This window comes from Camelus bactrianus, chromosome 14 (genome assembly GCF_048773025.1).
Source record: "Camelus bactrianus isolate YW-2024 breed Bactrian camel chromosome 14, ASM4877302v1, whole genome shotgun sequence".
Lineage (NCBI taxonomy): Eukaryota > Metazoa > Chordata > Mammalia > Artiodactyla > Camelidae > Camelus > Camelus bactrianus.
The window spans coordinates 67,977,023-68,001,107 of NC_133552.1; the positions used below are offsets into that span (position 1 = coordinate 67,977,023).

Sequence of the window (24,085 nt, forward strand, 5' to 3'; positions counted from 1 at the left end):
CTTTCCATTTATTCAGTGGCATTTAGCACATTCACAGTGTTGTAGGTCCATCACCGCTATTCAGTTTCAGGACATTTCATCGCCCCAGTTGGAAACCCCCTCCCCATTAAGCTGTCACTCTCCATTTCCCCCTCTCCCCAGCCCCTGACAACCACCGATCTGCTTTCCATCTGTACAGATTTCGCTATTCTTGGTGTTTCATGTAAGTGAAATCACACACTACAGAGTTTAATTGTATCTGGCTTCCCTCACTTAGCATAGTGTTTTTTAGTTTTCATTTATGTTGTAGCACATACTCCTTTCCTTTTTAAGGACTAAAATAGTATTCCATTGTGTAGATATAACTCACTTTGTTTATCCATTGATCAGTCAGTTGCTGGACATTTGGGTTGTTTTCACCTGTTGACTATTATCAATAGCGCTCCTGTGCACATTTGTAAGCAAGCATTTATTTGAGTATCTGTTTTCAGTTCTTTGAGGCTTATCTCTAAGAGTGGGTTTGCCAGCTAATATAGCTGTTCATGTTTAACATTTTGAAGAATGCTTAAACGTTTCTCCACAGTCCCTGGACCATTTTTTCATCCCCACCTGCAATGTACGAGGGCTCCAATTTCCCAGGATTATAATCACTGAGGTGCCTTAACTTTAAAAACATATAGGTAGGTGGGCACATCCTTGACCAAGTGAATTTAAGAATTTGGTGGCAGAACCTGGGCATTTGTATCTTTTCAAATTCTGCCGACTGTTCTAATGCACAGTGAGGGTTGAGGACCATTGCCCCAGGCACAGGCTCTGTCCTGACCTGAGGCCCCTCATCCATAAAGACCTTGACCCTCTCCTCTTCCAAGGTTACATCAGAGAGTTTTGGCTAAACGTGTATGTACTGAGAATAAGCCACGTGTCCTGAGGATACTATGGCACACACAACAGTAGGGGCCACGTTTTCAATGGCAAGTTGGTGAGAAAGGAACTGCCGTGAACCGCTCGCTTTTCTGCTTATTAGCTCCATTGCCCCCAGTGAGACATTGGGAGGTAACTTTCTGGGAATGTAAAATCCTAGCAGCTTTGTTTCCAAAATATCTTTAGGAGGACATTTGCACCAGAATCTCCTGGAGTGTTCCTTTAAAATGCCCAGTTTTAGATTCCATCCCCAAACTACTGAGTAAGGGTAACTGAAATTGGGACTAGGGTGTCATTCCAAAGTAGGGAGAAATAGTCCCTAGGGATGGAAGAGGTGGTTGCTGGGGAAGAAAAATCTTAGGTGTAACAAGGGTCTGCTGCCCTTCATGGGGACAGAGGGCAGAGCAGACATACGGAGTGTCTGTGGCGCTACAGTTTCATGGTGGGGCTTGTGCGGGGAGGAGGAGAATGAAAAGTAGGTGAGGAAGGCCTGAATCTGGAAAGGCTATTTAAAAAAAGCATCCTCACGTCATTCTCAGGTAGCCTAAAATTTCAGTTCTCTGTAGGACAGGAAATCTGTATATTAATTAGTGTTCTGAGCAAATAGGCCTTTCTGTGGTGTTGATAATGTCATTTCTATATTCCTGTGTTCTCTGTCCCTTCTTTGTTGACATACTGATGAGCTAGGGTAAACTTTGTAAGTCATTTCTTAGAGGATTATCAGTTGTTAATGGATGTTCTCACACCTACATTTTTAGAAGTCCTGACATTTTTTGGTTCTATTGTCATTGCAGGAAAAAAAAAATGACACTGGCCTCTTTTCTTGTTGCTATTCACTGTAACCTTTTATTTAGAAATCAAATTAAACCTCCAAATTGTACAAAGAACTCCCATATATCCTTCAACCAGGTTGGCTATTTGCTATCGTTTTACCATGTGATTTGTTCTTCTCTTCCTAGAAAATGCCTTTTGCAGGGCTTCTAACTAGAACAAAATGTAGAAGTCATGGTTATGTCTTGTTTATCTCTTCCTGTCCTCTGTTGATTTTAAGCGTAAAATTTTTGTGAATACAGACGCACTGTTATGAGAGGCAGGTGAGAGTAGTCATAGACTGCAGTGCGGTCAGATGTCCACCCCAGCTCCTATGACCCCAAAGCACTTACTGTCATCAAGTTGCTGTCAAGTGATGATCATCAATGTTCTGTATGTCATCAACACAGATAAATCACGGTCATGTCTAGAGACTTAAAATAATGATCGGGTGGACCCGTTGGGTTTGATTATGGCTGGTGATGCTGGGGAGTTTAGTGGAGACAGCTGCAGATTCCACTGAAGCTCCTGAGGAAAATGTTGTGCTGTACCTCCATCCATTTTTACCCCAATAGCTGAAGATTTAGAGAGTGAATGTTTCTTTTTAAATATCAAATCATGCCCCCCGCACAGACATTTCGATGGAGTTCTGTGGCAGCTTGATGATGAAGCCACAGATACACAATAAATGCTGAATCAATTCCAAGCAGTAAGTCTATAAAAGGAAGCATCATTATTCTATCTGGTCCCCAGATGGCTGTTCTTCCTGAGGCTGCTTCCTTGCAGATTTCATTGTAACAGAGCGACTCGGCGTCGTGGGCCATTTCACTTGACTGTCGGCTCCAACCGCGTCGTTACAAAGCTGCTTTCAACCCACAACTTTTTGGAGAAAGTATTTTAACCTAAATTTGGAGTTTCCCACAAAATCAGTAATTATGAGGGCATTAACACGATCTTGATGCCTGTTGTTGTTCCTGGGTTGAAGGGTCACCTTCAGCTCTCTGGTGACATGAGAGGTAAAGATGCTCCTCGTGGTTAAGAACACGATCCTTGGAGTCGCACCAACCACACTTAGTTCTAGCTCCACCACCCCACCGCGTGGCTTGGGGGCGTCTCATTATCTATGGGCCTCAGTTTCCTTACTAGTAAAACAGTGGCAATTGTAGTATTTGTATCATAGAATTGAGAGAATCAAATTAACTCTTGTGCTAAAGTCTTTGGAGCTGTATCAGACCCTACATACTTAGAAAAGTGCCCAGGGCGTGCTTACTATGCAAGTGATATTTTCTTCATTATCTCTTTCTATCTAGGTACCTTACAATGTCCAACTTTTAACCCTTAGCAGAGGCATTGCATTTAGCTCACTCTGCAATTTGTGTATGTGAAGAACATGTTGTTTGTTTATTTCATCAATAGTTGATTTTGTCTTCTTCTTGCTCTGCACCCATCGTATTCAGGGGCAAACCAGCCCATATCCAGTCTGTGGTTCTGATCTAGTTCTATCCGATAACGTGAACAGCCCTTCAGAAAACCATATTTCTCTCTAGGAAAGGAAAATGCCAAATTTCTCCCCTCTCTTCTCCTGAGGCTGATGTCTGGCCAGATGAAGGAAGAGCTGGGGCTTCTTTGTCTGTTTCATGTGGCAAGAAGGATGTTCATGGCCACGGAGCCACGGGCCCTCGTGTCAGTGAATCGCCCCCTCCCCTGAGCCTGAACCGCATTTGGGGTTTATACCACAAGGGCGAGCAAAAGAGCCCGTCTAGCCTTTGTCTGCCCTCACTTACTGTCTCAGTTGGCCCACGCGCTGAAGACTGGGAAGTCCAGGAGGGAGGCACCAGCAGATTCGACTCCTGGTGGTGTCCAGCTTCCTGGTTTATAGGTGACCATCTTCTCCTTGTGTCCTCACCTGCCAGAGAGAGAGCTCTGGTCTTTTCATCCTCTTATAAGGGCACTAATCCCATCATGAGGGCATCACCCTCATTACCTCCTAATCACCTGCCAAATGGCCCCCTTCCTGATACCGTGATCACGTTGGGGAATAGGCGTCAACATATGAATACACAGACATGCAGCCCGTAGCACTTATCTAATGAATCTTCTCCTCCTCTGCTTAAAATCCTGTGATTCTCTTCATTGGCCACAGAATGATGTCCAACTCCTGCAGTGGGATGTAAAATATCCCCCACAACATGTTCCTCCAAGTCATACCCGCTTGGGAGGTATTCCCACTCCTAAGGGACTTTTCACACCCCCCTTGCTTGTCACCCTTCCATCATCTCCTACATTGTCCCCCTCACCCCCCTCTTCCTGCCTGATAAATTGTACCCTCATCCTTCCATGAATATTGCTAAATTTGCATTGCTTATGTCCTACATTTAAATTCAACATTTAATAATCAGAGAGTTTTGAGAAAATTTAGAATAAACCTTAAGATACATGTTCTGCGATATATTACTATGGGTTTTTATGACTTATAGTTATTCTAATAGAAATCATGTCATGATCCTCACGCAGCGCTGGGAGGCGTGCTTAGTGTGCTATATATTGTTTCACTTAGTTCTCATTATACTGTCGTGATATGAGTCCAACAGTAGTCTTTTATTTTACTGATAGAAAACTAAGGCATAGAGAGATTTATAATATTTACAAAATCACCGCCCATGTGCATAGTGGATTCTATATAAAAATATGACAGCATTTTATTAATGTTTTAACTAATATAATCTGCCTGATGCTATATTTGTAGTCATTATTAGTACAAGTTCTTTGCTGTGAGGAATACAAAGTACCAGATAGATATTAGCTAGTTCAGGATGAATACTTTTATTTGCTAAAAAAAAAACTTAGGGTAACAGTGTGATTTTTCTTCTGAGAAAACCATTGGTAAATGTAGTTACTGAACTTTTCTGTTGTCATGAACAGACTTTTTAAAATTAAGGGTAAAAAGTATGTGGGGGAATAAGATGTGCATTCACTTACTACACATATGTATAGAGAGAGGCAGAGAAGGAGAGTGAGAAATAGAGTCTGCCTACGACCAGGCAACAGGATGCTTATTAAAATCACACAGAAGACAAGAGAGGCAAAGGCCTCCTGACGGCTGACAAGGGAGCTGCCGGAGTCAGCAAACGGTGAGCCGCGTGGTACGAATTACAACAGATCCTATAAGGTCACCACTTTTGACAGGTTTTTTGTTTTTTGTTTTTTGGTTTTTTTTTTGTAACAAACTACCCACATTTGGAGAATCTAGGCTATGAAAATAATTAAATTATGAGTTGAAGAAAGAGTATCATCAAGGGAAAGCCATCTGGTAAATGAGTAGATGTGGACATGCTTCTAGGTAGGGAGTTCATTCTGGGAGGGGGCCGGAGTGAAGGGGCTACAAGATCAAGGAACCGGGCCAAGTGCTGCTGTTGGTCAGAGAGGACAGCAGTGTATTTGGCGTCCCTGAGGAGGGAGACTCGGACGGAGGGTGCTTCGGTTTTAGGAAGGGCTGTCTGGAGGACACCGTGGGCTGGTTGTGGGTTGTCTCTGCTCTCACATTAGCCGGGCGTCGGAGGGGCTGACCTGCCTCACCTTCATACCCACTGGGCACATCACCCGGGACACGGCCTTCCCAGAGGGAGGAGTGTGCAGGAGCACCTCGGTCTGCTCTCCGTGATGTGCAGTTAGAGTTGGGGAAGATAGTGACAAAGTAGATGTTGGAACAGATAAAAGATTTGGAGTGACGCAGAAAAGAAGATACATTCAGGTAACATTCCAGATGACAGAGAGAGTTAGTGGAAAGACAGTGGCTCAGGGAGGTATGAGGCTCGAATCTGAGTCGTGTTGTGTAGTTCTGTGTTATAACGGAATAGAGTAACTTGAGTTGCTCGAGTTATTTTTTTTTGTGGAAAAAGCATGAATGGCTTTTTATTAAAACTGTGATACTGCTTAACAGTGGAAACTGGGACAGTGTCCTGGGGAGGGGACAGGCGTCCCTGTAAGGCTGGCCTTGGGGTCCACTGCACGTAGCAGAGAGTGTGACACCGTCTTCCGGTGCCGGTAGTCTTCCATGTCCTAGCCAGTCACCTCTGCCATTCAAATGGAAACACGGGGCACTTTGCAACTGTGCGTTTATTTTGATAAGCGACATGCATTTTGATCTACTTGACATTACTAATTTAGATATAAATGGCTTTTTGAGAATGGTGGAAGCCAGGCCAAGGGGTAATTGCGCAAAGGGAAATTTAATGTGCCAAGTGTCAACTTTTATTGTTTTAAACCAATGGATCATAAGGAGTTTAAAAAATTAAAAATTCAGGGAACTGAAGGATACATGAGCTGAATGAAGTCATTTCTTGCTTTTTCTTTATTTGTTCTACAAAGGATGCATAGGCCAAGCACTTCGAACCAGTAAATTTTACAGCTGTGTTGCCCTTTCTGAATAGTTTGCATGGCTGTGATGGGTAATGATGCTGACAAACCGAGGAAGAAGTTTCAGTGTGAGGAGAAATGCTGTGGCCAATTGGAAAAACCACAAAATGAGGTCGGATGGAGATTAATATGTCCTCTTTGCTTCGATGCTGTTTGTGTTTTAGGTGCTAATGAAATGCAGCCCCGCTGGGTTCAGGGTGTGCAGGAGAGATGTGCTGTAACTCCGCTCTCTCTCATTTTTCCAGCGCTGCGACTCCTGAAGGAAGGGGCCGACCCCCACGCGCCCGTGTCCTCAGGAGGGTCCCTGCTCCATCTGGTAAGAACTGTGATGACCCGGCGAGCGTGGGTGGAAGGAGAACCAGTTATGGGCCCAGGACTCAGTAGCAAAATGCGCATCTAACGGATGACGATCAGCGCAATAATGTGCTTCAGATCAGCAGGACTGCATAATGATGCACTGATACTTGTTAATTACTCGCATTATAGTTTGTAAATAATCTTTAGCAAGTGGAGTCAGAGTCTCTGGCCTAAAGAAGATGCTTTTGAACGTGAGTGGTACTCAACAAATAAGCAAAACAATGTTGTATCAGCTCAGCTTTTACCCAGGTGGTTATTTCCTTCCTTATTGCACAATTGCCACAACTACCTGTAAAAACAGATTATAGGTCTGTGTGATTCTGTTCTGTTTACCAGACTGTCAGCTCCACGAGGGCTGCATCTGCGGTGCTTAGGGGAGTGCCCGGCCCTCAGCAGATTTATTGGGTAGGCACATTAACCCATGAACCGATTAAATTAATTCACATCTGATGCTGTGACAGATGTTAGGAGCACAAAATGCAAAACACAGTCTTTATAGAGCTTCGTTTTCTGAGGGAGATAGAAAAATAAACCAGAGATTACAGCAGACTTGGAAGATGGATGAACTGGTGGGAGAGAGGGGGAAATGATGAGACCACGCGGCCACCTTCAGAGGTCAGCTCCAAAGCCTTTCCTCAGCCTCCTGACTAAGTGCTTGTCTATTCAAGGTCTCGTAACACGTGGCCCTTGCTTCTGCTGTCGATCTTGTTTTGATAAGGTGCCTTTTCTCTCTGCTAGACGGAATTGTCAAAAACTGGGGTGTCTTAGGTATTTTTCTATTCTTAGCATGTGATGCACCGCAGATACTCAGTGCATCACACGTGGATGAATGGATGAGCTTTAAGAACGTAAGGATCTCTTGGCCTGCTGAGGAGGCCCGGGTAACAGACTATGAATGTTCAGCACTGATAGCGTCAGAAGAAAGAAGAGATGGGAAGATGAAAGAGAAGCACTTCGTTACCTGTGGATCCGATGCAAACACCGCGCAGGTTTCCACTGTTAGGCCTGGGCTGGGAGGCAGCAGGGCGCTGGAGCTGGAGCACACGTAAGAAAGCCTCCCTTCGGCTGGAGGGACGTGGGCTCAGCACTGAGCCTCCTCTTCCTGGGGTTACCGAGTAAATAAAGACAAATGAAAAACTGCGGGTTGCCAGAGAGAGAAAATTACAGAGTTTCAAAATGCCGTCGGTACTGAAGAGGCAGCTTCGCCCTCTGAGATGTCAAGAGCCAGCGTCTCTGCCATCCGCCCCACCTCCTGGGCCACCTGCCTGATGCAGCCTGAGCTCTGTCAGCACCAGGGCTCTAATTACACATCCTTAGAGCTACGTCTCTGAGAAAAAGGCATCATGTGCTTGTGCGGGGCATCGAAAATAAGCTGTGGAGATTGTGAGGAGTTTCCAGAATTTTGTTTATTTAACTCAATTATTATTCACTGAGTACCTGGCTCCAAGTGTAGAATTCTGTAAGATTTCTATTAGAAATGCCACAGTAACTTCCAAGTTGTAGATAAAAAATTCCCCCTGTATTCAAAGTAGACCATTGAGAACAGGTTTTGATATTTTTTCATCATAGGCAATCTTTAGTTTTATTGTCTTTTTAATAAACTTGCAACAATAAGTCTGAATTTGCCTGTTTACCTACCCATCATTAAATAATTCATGAATCACACTTCTGGCAGGTGTCAGGTACTGTGACGGACAGACAGGAAATAATGACACCAAGTAAAAACACCTGCATTCCAGGGATTTAGTCTCACGAGGGCTGTATAGGCAGAAACTCAAATGTAACTCTGGAAGAAATGATGGTATTTATGGAACCAAAAACAAAATCGCAGCGGGCTTTGCTAAAATTCAAACTTTTAGGTTATAATCTTTAATGCATAAGCTACTGAGAAGCAGCTCCTGATTGTAAGGAAATCCTCTTGAATGCAGTATAAAATGCAAATTCTTTTTGTTCTGTGCTGTGACCACAGAAGACCACAGCGAAGCTTCAGTGAAATACATTAGAATGGGAAATACTCTTTCTTCTACCTGGCGAGTGACAGCTGTACCATGAAGACGGGCAGTTCAGCAGTGGAATTCCATGTAGCTGATGAAGACATAGAGCTGCCACAGATACATGCAAGCATGTCCGGGACATGCTGGTAAATATCAAAAGCAGATTAGAGGACGGGGGCACAGCATCACCCTCAGACAGACGGATGGAAACAGGGAGAATCTTCTTCAACTGCAGGGGGAATCTCGAAGGCTAGACAGGAAATTTATAACAGTGACTCAGCCTGGGCGGAGAGACAGGATCTCTTTTTGACTGTTTCCTTTTCCATATTGCTTGAACATTCGAAATAATGAGTATGTATGCTTCATATAATAAAATAAATTAACAGACAAATACTTAGGGCTATGTTTTTTTTTTTTAAATTAGAATCTAACATTCTGAATATTTTAATCAGTTTCCTACTCTTACCAGAAAGTCTGGAGTTCTGAATCGTGCTGTCCGTTGGGCTCTCCTCCGAGTTTCTCAAGTCTCGGGAGCTGTAAGCAGCAGAGATTATTAGCAATTTACTGCAGTAGCTGCAGCTCAACAGCCATTTATCTTTAAAAATCATGCAGAAAACTGTATACTTTGAAAAGTGGCAGCATATTAGGACTCTGGAGACAGTGTTTGAAGAGATGTCTTATTTTAGGAACTGTGTAGGTATGAAAGGAGAAAGAGAGTTGATATGTTGAAGTTGTCCACGCTTTGCCAGAGCATCTGGGCACAACCATGTAACTCCACCCTGCTTTGCTTTCCCAGAAAAGGAAGGGTAAATTGTACAGGGGGTCCGTTTTGCCAAGAAAATTAATGATAGCTGAAGACAGTGTGTCCTCCTCACGGGCTATTCCCGGAGAGTTTCTTTGCAGGGCGTCCATACAGGACAAAGCAACAGAAAGCAGAGGGGCAAACGAAGAGGCAAGATGGGAGGGAAAGGGCGATGTCATGGAGAGAGAGAGCTGGGCCGTTCTGAGAGATTGCAGGATGCTGTGAAGTCCTGGAATTGGGAAATCGACTTGCCACCTACTGTGAACAATAGCCCCTTTAAATTAGTCCAAGGATGTGATTTAAGAGTCAGATTCCTGACTGGGCTTGGTGTTAAAATCCACCCTCTCTGGTTGGATCTTGAGTTGGAATGTCTGGCATCCGTAATTGGAACTTCAGAGTCCAGGATGTAGAGCATTAGATCAGTGTCCGGCTGAATCCCAGGTGAAAATCATACCCTTGCTCTGCAAAGTGTGGGTGCATTTTTATCATGACGACCCACGTGCACGACCTAGCGTATAAATAAAGTGATGGAAGAGCAAGATGTGGAGGCACTCGGAAACTGAAAGGAGTGAGTTTTCCATTTTTGAGTGAACAGACCACACAGAACTGTTTCATGCAGCATCAGTTATAAAAAAAGTTCCCAAGTGAAGTTCCTGGAATGTTTTGTTTTGCTTTGTCTCTGCAACAATGGAATTCAGTTTGTAAAGAATCCGAACCCGTTCTTACGGGGTGAAGGCAAATAGGCACAGACTTCTCAGAACTTGAGCTTCTCCAAGAAAGCTTTCCACCCGCCAGCGTTGAAACCCCTGGTAAGGATCTCTTGTAGGGGACCTGGAGTGTCCTGTCAAGAAGGGTGTCCCTCAGGGCAGCCTGGAACTCACCCACTCAGAAAGCCTTCCTTAAACAGGTCTAGTCATTTAGCTGACCCTCTAGACGTGCCAGATGGCATGAATCCCACAGATGTCTGTTTTCCTCCTTCCTCCGTGTTTCTCCTGCTGTTTCCCACTCAGGGCTGCTCTGCTAAGATGTCCCCATAGCTCGCCGGACTCCCGCATCTTAGATCTTTTCTGACCGGGCTGCCCCCTCGAATGTGGGGGAGCACGTCTAGTTCACGATACCAGCCCTCTGGCTTGGCATATGCTGGGGTCGTGGTCGGTCCTCGGAGGAGACGTGCTTAATCAGTGGACCATCAATGCCTCGACTCCCAACCCCAGTCCTGTGTTCCCACACTTCACTGTCCGGTTCTCGCTGGGCAGTTAGCAGCCCTCTGCTGTGACCCTGTGGAATGCTCTGCACACCCTCAGCCCTGCTGAACTGTACTGCCTGTTTCTCAAGGGTGGTTATCACGTCCTTGTGTTTTCAAACACCTTGCCAAGCCCAGTGCCCAGTCTACAGGGCCGCCTGCTACAATCTTGTGTGTCCCGGTGAAGCAAACCAGAGCACAGCTAACGGAGCAGAGTCCACAGCCACTTACGAGGAGACCAGTTCTGTGAGAAGCTTAACATTTCTAGATGCGCCTCAGCAGTACGTCTAAGTCTGTTCAGCAAAATGAGAGTCTGGTCCATCGGCTGGAAGCTATGGCTGTGCGGAATCCAGGTGGAAATAAGAAATACGATTCAACTTAGACTATGCTGGCTGGTTTGTCTATGGCAGGGTGGTCTGGAGTATATTTCCCCGAAAGAAGATACATAAAAAAGCAAAAATTATAAGAAGTATATTCAAGATGACATGATAATGAATATGGTCTGTCGATGTGATTCAGTGGGAGAGAAGGGGGAACGATTCTGCACAGATCCAAGCACTGGGTGAAAAGTTTGGCCTGTGGGATTGACACTGAATTCAGTGGACCATGTGGAAGTTCCAGAGTGATGTCAAAAATGTTGGAAATTGCAACAGATTTAAACTCATTTTTACTGCTGATGTAAATCTCTGTCTCCCCGTCTCTCTGTCTGTCTGTCTGTCTCTCCTCTCTCTCTGTCTCTGTGTCTGTCTGTCTGTCTGTCTCTCTCTCCTCTCTCTCTGTCTCTGTGTCTCTCTCTCCCTCTCTCTTCCTCTGGTTGTAAAAATGTTTTTTTGAACCACTAAGAACCCATAAACACAGGAGAAGAAAACGGAAGACAGTTAATCCAAATTGATGGTGTAAATGGTATTGTTTCTCCTCCGCCCAGAGCCGCCAGGTTCAGAGGTACCTATTGTGTAATATTAGAACTGTGCCTGGCACGTGGAGCCCACTCAGCAATCGGTATCTGGGTCAAACTGGTGGTTGTCTCAGCTCCTTTTGTTAGACTCCTCTGCCCCAGCGGCTTTGTAATCAAAACAAGGAAGGGGAAAGAGAAGTTTGCACTGAAAATAGATCGTCATTGAGAAAACCAATGTTATAGTAGATCTGACCCTAGTTAAAAAAAGAAGCTGGCACAAGATAACTTTCACGTGTGAACCATGGGATTTGGTGTGCGCACTCCGTCTGTTTCGAATTTTTGATTTTCTGAGGATGGATTTCAGGGGCATTCAGGACATGCTGCTCCTTAGCCAGCAAGAACTAAAACACGTAAAATATGCCTTATGATAAGATGTAGGGAAAAGACAGCACATTTTAAGCTGAGAATTGTCTGCCATTTGGTTTCCATGGTTTTCAGAGTCTTTTCAGCTGGATCAATAATGCGTGTTGTATTGGGTTTGTACATTGAGAAATATCACCTGTGTTTAGAAACTTAAAAACGAGCGGAAGGACGCACTGCGAGAAACTGCGAAGTCCCGGGCTAGAGCTGGAAGCGCTGGTCGTCACCTTCCAAGCCTAGTCAGTCCCACGAGCGCCTCACAGGGAGGGGCTGGCGGTCCAGGGCCGGCTCCGCAGGCACGAGGCTTGTGCGCAGAGGGGCCGGCCCATGCTTGCAGGCGCTTCAAGTTCTCCATAATTTTTGAATTAGGGGCCCCACGTTTCCTTTCTGCACTGGGTCCTGCAACTTCTTTAGCTAGTCCTGCCTGGCCCTTTGAGAGGGAGACGATGGTGGAGCTGGGAGACTTGGCCTCAGGCTCCAGGGGCGGGTAACTGATGGTGGCAGCGTTCTGTTGAGGGTGGTAGAGTGGGGCTCTGCCATTTCTCTGGTGCTATAAAGTGTCCCCAGAAATTGGTGACAGTGATGAAGAGCCTGTTTTGGGGGGAAGATTTGTTAGCATTTTCAAAGAAAATTCCTTCTCGGGAGGATTAGGTTTATTCTATCACAGTAACATTGTAAGAACGTCGTACCAGGAATGTTCAGCCATCATGATCTTTTCAAATAAGTGTGATTAGAAGGTATTTATTGCTGTCAAGTTATTATTCATAATCCTATGAAATGTGAATCTTAAAACTTAACATCGCTTGAGAGGGTGAGTATCACTTTCAATGCAGTGTCTAATTAAGTCTTCTTTGGTAAAAGACTGAAGAGCCAGACCTCAGGTATTTGTGAGCTGGGGACTCCGGGGGTGCTGGTTGGGGCTGTCCTGGCAGGCACGGAAGAGGGAGGTGGCATCGTGCCGATTACGCGGTGAGCTGCCAAAAAGGTAGAGAGTAGAGTAGGAATTACTTGCATGTGAAGTTCCTGAAGGAAATTGGGTCTAGGCCCCAAATTCTAAAATGGATTTACTGAGCCTTCATTCTCGGTCCTCACCTCATCAGTCTTTGTACCCAACCTGCAGTGACTGTGGCTGGGGACACAGCTCACACCGTCAGGCCCTGACGGTAGGGACCCTTTGGTTATTGTTACACGTGACATGGAACATCGGATACACAAATATTTTAGTTTAAAACTGGAACTAATCCTCCAACTTCATATGTTTGCCATTGCCCCAAGTGCTTCCCTGCCTCCCAGTACCAGCATCCCTCACCCCTTCCTCCGAATGAACTTGCACCGTGATTTGCATTGTCCTCATTGTATGTCCTCGGATGGGACTACCAGAGAAAGAAGAAAGATGTGAAGATTCTTCAGTGACCATGTTAGAACTGTGAACCACAATTCACGTATCTTTTTTTATGGAAGTATAGTTGATGTACAATATCAGATAAGCTACAAGTGTACAATACAGTCACAATTTTTAAAGGTTATGCTCCATTTATAATTATTATAAAACATTGACCATGTTCTCTGTGTTGTGCAGTATATCCTTGTAGCTTATTTTATACATAATACTCTGTAACTCTTAATCCCCTACCCTATATTGTCCCTTTCTCTTCCCTCTCCCCACTGGTAACCAAAGTTTGCTCTCTAGATCTGTGAGCCTGCATCTTTTTTTGTTATATTCACTAGTTTGTTGTATTTTGTAAGTTCCACATATAAGCGGTATCATACAGTTTGTCTTTCTCTGACTTATTTCCCTTAGCCTAATACCCTCCAAATCCATCTACCTTGCTGCAAATGGCAAAATTTCATTCTATACGATGGAATACTACTCAGCTATCTTTTTAGTTTTTTGGTGAAGTATCAGTTCAAATCTTCTGCCTAATTTTTAAAATTGGATTGTCTTCTAATTACCAATTTTAAAGATACTTAAATAATAAAACCATGTATTTATCCTTATAGTCTCCATTTTCAGTGCTGTCAATCTGATTGGTTATCAGTCAGTTTGAAGTTTTCCCACAACTCACTGATGCTCTGTTCATTTATTTAGTCATTTGTCTCTCTGTGTTGCATTTGGTATAATTTATATTACTGCCTTCAAGTCACTGATCTAGTCTTCTGTAATAGCTAGTGCATTTTTCTTTGTTGTTCGTGGACTCGATTTCCCTTTCAGTCTTCCATATGCTTCTTTCCTCATAGGTTCATTGGGGAACATAAATACATTCCTCCCCAGTTTAGGTCTGCCACCTCTCAACTTCCAAAGCTGGCACTGAGGTTTTCTACCTAGGGAAAGGAAATTTGGAATAAAGCTTATCATAGTTTATTATAACAGTATATTTTCTTTTATCTCTTTTCTTCAGTGTGCCCGGTACGATAACGTCTTCATTGCAGAGATCCTGATTGACAGGGGGGTCAACGTCAACCACCAGGATGAAGACTTCTGGACCCCCATGCACGTTGCCTGTGCCTGCGATAACCCAGATGTCGTCCTGCTGCTTGTCTTAGTAAGTAAGGCAGCTCAGTGCGTTACCATTTGAAGATCTGATGGCATATAAACGTCTATATATTCATCTAATAATATTTCACAATATGTAATACTTCAGTTGAGGAAAAAAATGTGTGTATACATCATCAATTGTTTGCCTGAAATTACAAGAAATTTAGAGACTAAGGTTGTGGGTCACCTTTGATTCAGAAAACAGATTGCGTAGACGTCACTCCAGGCTCTGCTCCTCTCACCTTTTCCTTGGAAATTATACCCTTGATGCCTTGCAAGTCAGTCCTGACTAAAATGATTTGATAGTTGCTGTTTTTTTCTGTCAATTCATTCTTCTAATTTTAGCCCAACTAGACATATAATAACAAGGAGAAGAGGTTCATAGTACATCTTCCTTGTTTACATCTAGTAAAGAAATGTCTGTACCATTTGTTTACATGAAAGTGAAAACTTTAAGTATAAAACTCATTGAGTTGTGTGTTACCATTGTCTTCAGTGATAGCTTGGACCCTGACGTGGATTTTCATACATACTATAATTATTTTAGAATTGGGATTTTCTGATTAGTTTATCTCTAACGAAGATTTTAGAAATTATGCAGAGTCTTTAGAAAACATGCAGAATACAAGAATAAGAATGAATGATTCGATGATTCCCTTTATTAATAAAAATTGTGTAATAATTCCTTAATGATTTTCTATCATCAATCTGGCTTTTCTCATAAGCCCTGAAGATTTTACACACAAGCAAACTGACACTCAAAGATATTAAGCAACTTGCCATAGGCCAAAAACAAACCATAGATTTGAACTCAAGATCATTGTCCAAGGTCTATCCTTTCTCCCCTGGGTCGTGCTGCCTGTGTTAACAAATTACCACATATTTAATGGCGAATACAAGTTTATTCTCTTACATTCTGGAGCCTAGAAGTCTGAAATTAAGGTATTGGCAGAGCTGGACTCCCTTCCCCGAGTTCTAGGGAAGAATTCTTGCTTGGCTCTCCCTGGCTTCTAGGGACCTCTCGCCGTCCCTGGGGTTCCTCGGTCATAAATGCATCCCTCCAGTCTCTGCCTCCGTCATCACGTGACCTTCTTCCCTGTGTCTCTGTGTCCCAACCCCTCTCTTTTCTTTTACGAAGACAGCAGTTATTGGGTTTAGGGTCCACCTTAACGCAGTATGACCTCATCTGACCTTCTCTGCAAAGACCATATTTCCACACTAAGACCATTCACAGATATTAGGGGTTAGGAGTTGAATATGTCATTTTAGGGAGCACAGTTAATCCCACTAATTCTCCCTTCTTCCTCCCTTTTAAAATCATAATCAGAAGCATCTTATGGTGCAAGACTATAAATAGAAACTTTTGTAATCTTGTAAGAGGTTAAATTTGGTCTAGTTTTCTCTTATTTGCCCCTCAATCATTTGTGTCCTTTTTTGTTTTTATAGTAGAAATGTATGTCACTGAAAAAAACGTGTTTCTTCCAAATCCTGGAAAACGGCAGCTCTATTCAATTAATAAAGTAATATAAAAGAAATAAAGATGGTTTAGCTTGAAATAGAATCACTTGGAGGGCAAATACTCTACAGGAAAACACACAAAAAATGCTTAACTCATTTATAAGAATAAATTTTCATTTTATAGAAATTGAGCCTATAAGAAACTAAACTAACAATTCAGCAGAAAGGCTGAGGGATTTGCTTAATGTTAAAGAAAAATATAAAAGACATTTTACAAGGGAACTGAATGGTCTTTGAGTGATACTGTGAAATTATCAGCTGTGGAATATGGAGTGTATACTAAACTATTTAGGGATAAAGGGACATGGTGCCTGTGACTCAAAAATAGTAGAAAAGTACAATGACTGGTGAATTTGGGTAAAGGGTAGTGTCAGTTTCCCCGGGTGGCTGTAATAAAGTTCTACAAACTGGGTGGCTTCAAGCAACTTGTCGTCTCACAGTTTTGGGGGCCAGAAGTCCAAACTCAAGGTGTTGGCAGGGCTAAGTTCCCTCTAAAAGCTCTAGGAGAGGGTCCCTCTGTGTCTCTTCCCTCTCCTGGTGGTCCCCAGTACCCACTGGCTTGTGGCCGTCTTCCCTCTGTATCTGTCGTGTCCCCAGTGCCCCCCCTCTTGTAAGGACACCTGTTATTTACAGTACCCCAGAATGACTGTATCTTAGCTGTTCACATCGGCAATGGTCCTATTTCCCAAAAAGTTCATGTTCACAGGTGCCAAGGGGTTAGGGTTTCAACATGTCTTTTGGGGGGTACAATTCAACCCATAACACTCATAACAAGAACACAAGAATTCTTTGTACCACTCTTGCAACTTTGAGTAAACTTGAAGTTATATCAGTATTAAAAGTTACCAAAAAGTATTCGCATATGAAAAGAAATTTGTTCACTAAAATGCTATTGGGTACTGTCATTGAAATTTCAGTATCAATGTGCCAGAGAATTACTGCTGAATGAAACAATCAACAAATGTTGACATTATATTGCTACATAAAGTAAACTAATAAAATGTTTATTGACAGGAAATGTGCATTTATTTGTTCATATGTCATCTGACAGGCAATAGGATTCCTACTTGAGGAGAGTGATTGATTTGAGTTCTGTTTCCAACACCTCAGGAAATGTTTTAAGACCAGTTGGAGATTGGGTGGCCTTCCAGTTTGAATAATGAGACAGGAAGGGTACTCAGGGCTCCCAGTGGGAATTTCCCAGTCCTCAGCTGCAGAAGCATTTGAGGCATTTAATTTTGCATATCTAACAGGGACTACTTTTATTTCCCTGATGAAACCAATCATGCAACGGTTGATTATCTTGAAGCCCAGCTGACGGACTTGCCTCAGACTCCTGCCTTGCGGGTCATCAGCGCCTCAGTTCCAAAGGGACCCGTTAACAACTGTCCATGCTCATTAGCTTCTGAGTTAGACTAAGAGTGATAGTCAGCCAGGAGTCTCATCTGCGGTGGTTTATATATATATATCTCCAATTTCAGAATTTTAATTCAAGAAATACAGCTTTTTCAGGGGGTTATTGAGGAGATTTGTTTTATCGCATGTGCATCAGCTCTTCTGGGGTGTCTACCAAGGCCAGACAGCCAAGTGTGTGCACAGAGCCACTGCAGGGGGGTCGTCTCGCGCGTGTCCAGTGGCAAAGAAAGGAAAGAGCAAGGAAGGAAGGAAGAGAGAGAGAGAGAGAAGGGAGGGAGGGAAAATGAGAGGAAGGAAGGCAGGAAGGCAGGAAGGAAGAAAAAGCCTCACACATTGTCGTCCATCTAGAAAGAGTGGAAGCAGGACACTCAAGTGTGCATATGGTGGTTTTGCAATTTTATGTATACACTCTTAAAATTAAATATCAGAAAATGTAGTAAAAAGGAAGTATCACAAAAATGAGAATTCTGTGCTTCAATTTTTAATAATTCATTTAAGTTCATGTTTGGCTGCTCATTTTTCAATTCATTTCAGTAAACTGCGTTTAGGACCTAATATGTGCGGGCACGGCTGGGAACATAAAGAGGAATAAGGCGTGATCTGTGATGAGGGCCATTCCTAACCCCGGGGAAGTCCGTGCACAGAGTCACTCCTGGTAATTCAGCAGCAGAGACCCGTGGGTGATGAATGGGTTGAAATTTCAAGGAGAGAACCCAGTTAAAATATTCATCACCATGTTTAAGTTCCATGTTTAAGCTGTTTCTTTGAAAGAGCCTTGTTACTTCGTTAAGAATAGAAGAGATTCTCTCCCAGTGGACTGCTTCTCTCAGCAGCACGTTGCTCTGTTTACTTTTGCTTTTATTGACAATATGTGACTCTTAATTATATTCACTGTGGTCGGGAACCCAGAGGTTTGGTATCTGTAAGATGCTATCTGAAACATGTATGCACTGGGAAAAAAGATGAACTTGATTATCGCCCACGTATTAGCACTGAACTCAGTAAGGGCACCCTGTGGTTCTATGTCTTAACTGATTCTCTAACTTGGATAGGTAATGCAAAACCTGCTTCTCCTCCTGCGTGGGGACTTAAGAAAAGGGATCGTTAGCAAGGTCTGCTTAAGACTATTGCCTCAAGTAACTTCTTTTCAGACTCTGAGTAACTGAACTGAAGTGAAATGCACTTAGAAGATAATTGGAAGTCTTTAGGACCTTAAAATTGCGCTTTCCTTGGATGAGTGAAAATCTGAAATGCATAACTTGCTCTGTTCAAATAAAGGATTATCTTTATATGGTTACAGACAATATAATGTGGTGCACTCTAGATGGTAAGATGAACAGCACAGCTGATGTGGAGGGCAAACAGTAAGATATGGGACATTTTACCACTTTGACCTGCTGTTTTATTTTCTTTTTACAGTATATTAGAGTAGTTCTTTGGAAAACCTGTGCAGACTTGCTAAGACATGGGAAAGTTGTGTATATACAAAAAGCAAAACCTCACCTTTAAATATATATAATTATTAGTGTGATATTCCTTTTTATGTAAAGTTATAAACTTGGGTATTATATAAACCATACTGACTATATACATTGCAATACAGATTCCTATTCAGTAAGAAGAATAGGGTGAAGCTTGCATTTGTCTGGCCGAGGTTTAGTGATGTGTTATTGGAGGCATATGAAGATCTTGCCTAGTAAATTTCAGGGAGCTCATTGAAGAATGTGGAGCAGTGGTGACAATGGATGTGACCAATCTTTAAAGAGTAAAAGCACTTTGATCATTGTATTTAGGCTGGGATGGGCAAAGAGTGGAGCAGATGTGCTCGGAACTGCTTGAGAGAGAGCCTTTTGAAGCTAAAAGATGTGCAATTACCATATTTAATACACTCCATCCATTACTATCTGTGGATTATGGCTCTTGTTAGAAAACAGTTTCTGGAAAGAGAAAAACTAACTGGAAGCCACTAGTTCAAGTCTGTATCGAAACTATTACAGTGTGAGAATAGTTCTCACATGAGCTTCTGAGGAGAGCAAGGGACTTAAGGGTTTAACAAGATAGTTTGGGGAAGATCAGCCCAAGTTCATGCCGGAATTTTCCATTCAGACCTTGAAGGCACAGGGCACTCTGCTGTGTTAGAACAACCAGGCAGGTGTAGGGCCGCCAGCCAGGCGCAGGGGTCAGATATTTCGGTTTTAGCAAGAGAGGTGGGGAGAAGTTGGGGCTAACGTCTTGCAGGGGTCAGTGGAACATTTCTAGACTATCAGAGTGTCTCACAAAGTATCTATTTGTCTTAAAAAAGTAATTTCATGCCATCCACATATAGTGACAGTTTTACCTCTTCTCTTCCAATTTGGGTGCCTTTGATTTCTTTTTCTTGCCTGATTGCTGTGGCCAAGACTTCCGGAACGATGTTGAATAGAAGTGGTGAGAGTGGGCGTTCTTGTCTTGTTCATGTCTTGCATATAAAAATAGACAAAAACAAACTTCTTCTGTATAGCACAGGGGACTATATTCAATATTGTGTAATAACTTTTAATGAAAAAGAATATGAAAGCAAATGGATGTATGTATATGCATGACTGGGACATGATGCTGTACACCAGAATTTGACACATTGTAACTATACTTCAATAATAATAATAATAAAACAGAAAAAAAAGCTAAAAATCTGCCTAACTGAAAAAAAAAAAAAGCCCGTTTCTTATGTGATTTTTGCCAGCTGTATCTAATGCAAACTTCTCTGGGTCTGTTTCCTGAAGAAGATTGAAATGAAAGTTTTGGTCTGCTCTCTGTGTTAACAGCGTATATGTAATGTTAAATGTGGTCTTTTTCACTTACAGGCTGGAGCCAATGTCCTTCTCCAGGACGTCAATGGAAATATCCCACTGGATTACGCCTCGGAAGGGACAGAATCCAGCTCCATCCTGTTGACCTACCTGGATGAAAATGGTAGGCTGGCGCTTTGAGAAATCGTAGAAAGACAGATGAAGAGATAAATAGTAGAATTATCAGTGTGTCTGTTTTTTTCGGTGTGCTTCCATGACTTCAGACGGACGTCCTTTCCCTAGCTTATGTGAAATGAGGTCTTATTTATGCAGCATTTCATCGCTGCTTTAGTCAGTGTGATTCTGCAAGCCAGCAGAAATCTAGAGACCAACAGTGAGGGAACATTTTAACAAGCATCCAAGGTCTGTAATTAGCAGGACCGGGTTTGTAATTATAATCTGTTCTCCACTGGGAGGCGAAGGGAAGTGAACCAGCACAGTTGAACTTTGGGTTAATGAGCACAAGGTCACGTGATGTGTATATTCCCTTAGGCGCCTCGGGTCTCTTAGGGATCACTTGCAGGTAAGTGAGGGCTAAGTCAAGGGCAGTTCACACAGCATCCCAGCATCCGCTCTTGGGGACACTCAAACCTTGTCAGAAGAAGTCCCCATGATCATGGTGCCAGCCTGAAAGGATGAGACTGAGGCCCCAGATGTATTCAGTGACAAAGAATGTTTAATTGCACAGACCGAGTGTATAATTTCATGAGTAAGTCCAGCATCACTGAAGAGGGAGGTATTTGAAACCCTGAGTCCCATACAGTGTTAAACTCAAGATGTATGCCCTGTCTTTTTTTTTTTTTTCCATCTGTGATTGAGATATAAATAACAACAAAGAAATTCCAGTGCCTTCAAGTATGGCCTTTGGCCACAGAAGAAGTTGAACGTCTGTAAGAGCCGCGCCTCTCACAGCCGCGCCTGTGACTCTGCCCTCCTGCCTCTGCACCAAGCCCGCACATCTGTGTCACTGTTCCGGGTGCTCTGCGCCTCCCCGAGAGTGCTTTAGCAAAGGTTCTTCTGAGGATGGCTTAAAATAATAATAATTAGTACTTAGCAGCCATGAGCTCCTTAAAAGGATTGTCTTATTAATTCTGAAAGCAAGGTGAGTGAAGCTAGTTATTGTCCGTGGAGAAGATGTGAGCTGAGCTGTGCTACCGAAGGTCACCGAGTCTCGGCGGGACCGCAGGCTGTGCGGCGGGGCCACCGGTTCCCGCCTCATCTCCCTCCCTCCTTCTCCGACAGGAGGGACTGGGCGTTTTCTCACACCTTGTCACCTGTGACTTGCTGGAGGCAGACTCCACTGCTCCCCAGGGCACAGGCTTAAAGCCAAGCACATTCCGCTGCTGGAAGTTCATCATTTGGACCTTTGCAAAACTTACCTGGGAGGTGGGGAGGGTAGAGCTCAGTGGTAGAGCGTGTGCTTAGCATGCACAAGGTCCCGGCTTCAGTCCCCAGCACCTCCAATAAAAAACACAGAAATAAACCTGATTACCCCCCCCCCAAAAAAAGGGCAAAAATAACAACAAAACTTAGCTTGGAGTGCCCAGCTCTGAAGCTGCATGGAGAGCCTGGCTGTCCATGGTTCAGCTGCGCCAGCTCTGTGTGATGCTTTCCAGCTCTTACTGTCCTGAATTTCTTTTTTTTAACTGAAGTACTGTTGATTTACAACATTCTGTTAGTTTCTGGTGTCCAGCATAGTCATTCAGATATATAAATATATACATTTTTTTTCCTTCTAGGTTATTACAAGGAATTGAATATAGATCCTGTGCTCTGTAGTAGGACAGTGTTGTTTATTCTGTGTATAGTCATTTGTATCTGCCAATCCCAAACTCCCAATTTCTAATGGCTGTAGTAATAACTCTCTCTGGAAGCTAAAATTAGGTATCTTTATTTGCAAAAGAATAAACTTTATTTATAAACCTTTCCAACACATCGCAGGATTTTGTCCGATAAGAAAACTGAGGATTGGCCAAAGCAGTATTCCTGCATGTCAAGAAAAATAAGTGTATTCCTTTGAGAGGCTGAGTTAAAAACGATTAAGGGGAAAAAATGAAGGGGAGATTCTGACTCTGAATGTTTAGGAGAAAATCTGTCACGACGATGGCTGTCACAGTCGGTTTGTGAAATACATGTTTGCTGGAACAAATTCAATTGAATATCTCGTAAATTTTTAATTCTGTTTTCCATTTGTCACTGCTGCTGCCATGGCCTCTGCCTTCCACCCATCTGCTCCTCCCTCAGCTCATTCACAATCTGCTTCCACTTCTGCCCGCGTCCCTCCCGTTTATCTCAGCAGCTGCCGCGGTTCCAGTAAATACTGTCGAATTTCATTTATTCTCTGTCCCCCTTGGGGTGCACCTTTAGAGTCCTCCGCGGCAACAGCATGGGCTGACATCCTTAGAGACGTCCAATCTTCCAAGATGCGCATTTGTACTATTATCGGTTCACTGCGTTCTTCTAAGTAGGCGGCAGTCTTTGAATTTTCACTCTGCACCGTACAGTTTCGAATCGGAGTCCTTATCTAGCTGTCACCTCAGGGTGCAGGCGGCAGGAGGCAGGAGGCAGGCCAGGTCGTGAGCAGGTCGATGACGTGGAAAGTCGCTGGTCACAGGCTCTAACTGCACCGTCACCGCCGCCGTGCGCGGTGCAGCCGGCACAGCAGGGAGCCTCGGCCCGCTGCCGAGCTCCCCGGGCTGGAAGACCAGGCCGCCGGGTTGTTCCCATGGGGCGTTGGATGCCTGTGAGGTCTCCAGGGCAAGGCAGGCCAGCTGCTGTTCAAGGACAGCAAATGCCTCTAAAGTGGGCCTGCAGGGAAAGCCAGCGTGGCCAGGAGAGCCCGAGGTCCAGGGCAGGAGCTCCCCATGGGAGACGCACATCGGTGTATTTTTTCAAGTCCCTAAAAAAGAAATAAAACCGAACCTTTCTTCTTTGCTCTGTGTATATCGTCGCCCAGTGCCTTTCCCCTTCCTTTCAAGTCCACCCTTTGAGACAAAGATGCTCATGTCAGTTCTTCTGAGTTTCCAATCTCCTCCACTGAGCCCGGGGAGGTTCAGCGTTCGCCCCTGCCGATCCGCACGTCCCCAAAGTGACTGCCGCCGCGTGTCTGCTCTCCTGTGTCTCCCCTTCTCTCTGGGGCATTCGATGCCCTCGACCACACTCTCCTCTGGAAGGTCTCACCGTGGTGTTCTTTCCGTCGTCCTCCTGCTCCTCTTACTCTCCCCTGGATGCGCTGCTTGTCCACCCAGAAGCCACGACGTGGGTCACCCTCGGGCTTTGTCCTTGGGAACCTCCCTTCATCACCCCACACACCGTTCCCGGCTCATCTCCCCTCCTCCTTGTGTTGTTCGCACCTGCTGCTCCCAAGGGTGCTCCTTCAGCTTACGTGGCTCTCACGACCGCCAGTCTTGTGTGTGCAGTTGGATTACATGTCTTTGCCTTGGGTGTCAGACAAGCTGAAATAACACGTCCAGCAGAGACCTTCTGGTGCTTTCCTACTCTCTCTATTCCATTCACCCACATCCAGGATCTCAAGGATCTGAACATCCCCCTTCCCCTCAACCCCACACTGAATTGCCGCCAAATCTTGCAGATTTTGTTTCCTTACATCCCTCTGCTATGTTCACGTGTCTCACCAGTCACGCTCTCACTGCCGCAGGTAAAGCCCTGGCCTTTCTATCTTGGAGCGGCCTTGGAAACTGGTCTTCTTGCCCCCAGACTTAGCCCTCCCAGTGCATTTTTCAGCGGACTCCCTGGTGTCCACAAGTGACTTTGTATATTTCTCTTGCTTAACAAAGTTCGTTCAAAATGCTGTCCCTGCACCAGTCCTTCTGAGTCACCCATTGTGAGGGTGGCAGTGACCCAGTTTGCCCAGGACAGTCCCATATCATGTCTGTGGTCAGGGTTGAGGAAGGAATTTGATAGAAGGTTCTAGTATCCTTTTGGCTTAA

At 44.0% G+C, this 24,085-nt stretch overlaps 1 protein-coding gene across 1 annotated transcript in view; it reads left to right on the forward strand.

Annotated features, from left to right (window-relative positions):
• Nucleotides 1-24,085, forward strand: part of MYO16 (myosin XVI) — a 437,386-nt gene that overhangs the window by 131,574 nt on the left and 281,727 nt on the right. Inside the window, exons 3-5 of the mRNA XM_074378522.1 lie at nt 6,372-6,442; nt 14,237-14,380; nt 20,151-20,259. Coding sequence (XP_074234623.1) covers nt 6,372-6,442; nt 14,237-14,380; nt 20,151-20,259 — 324 coding nt within the window. The remainder of the gene's footprint in view (nt 1-6,371; nt 6,443-14,236; nt 14,381-20,150; nt 20,260-24,085) is intronic.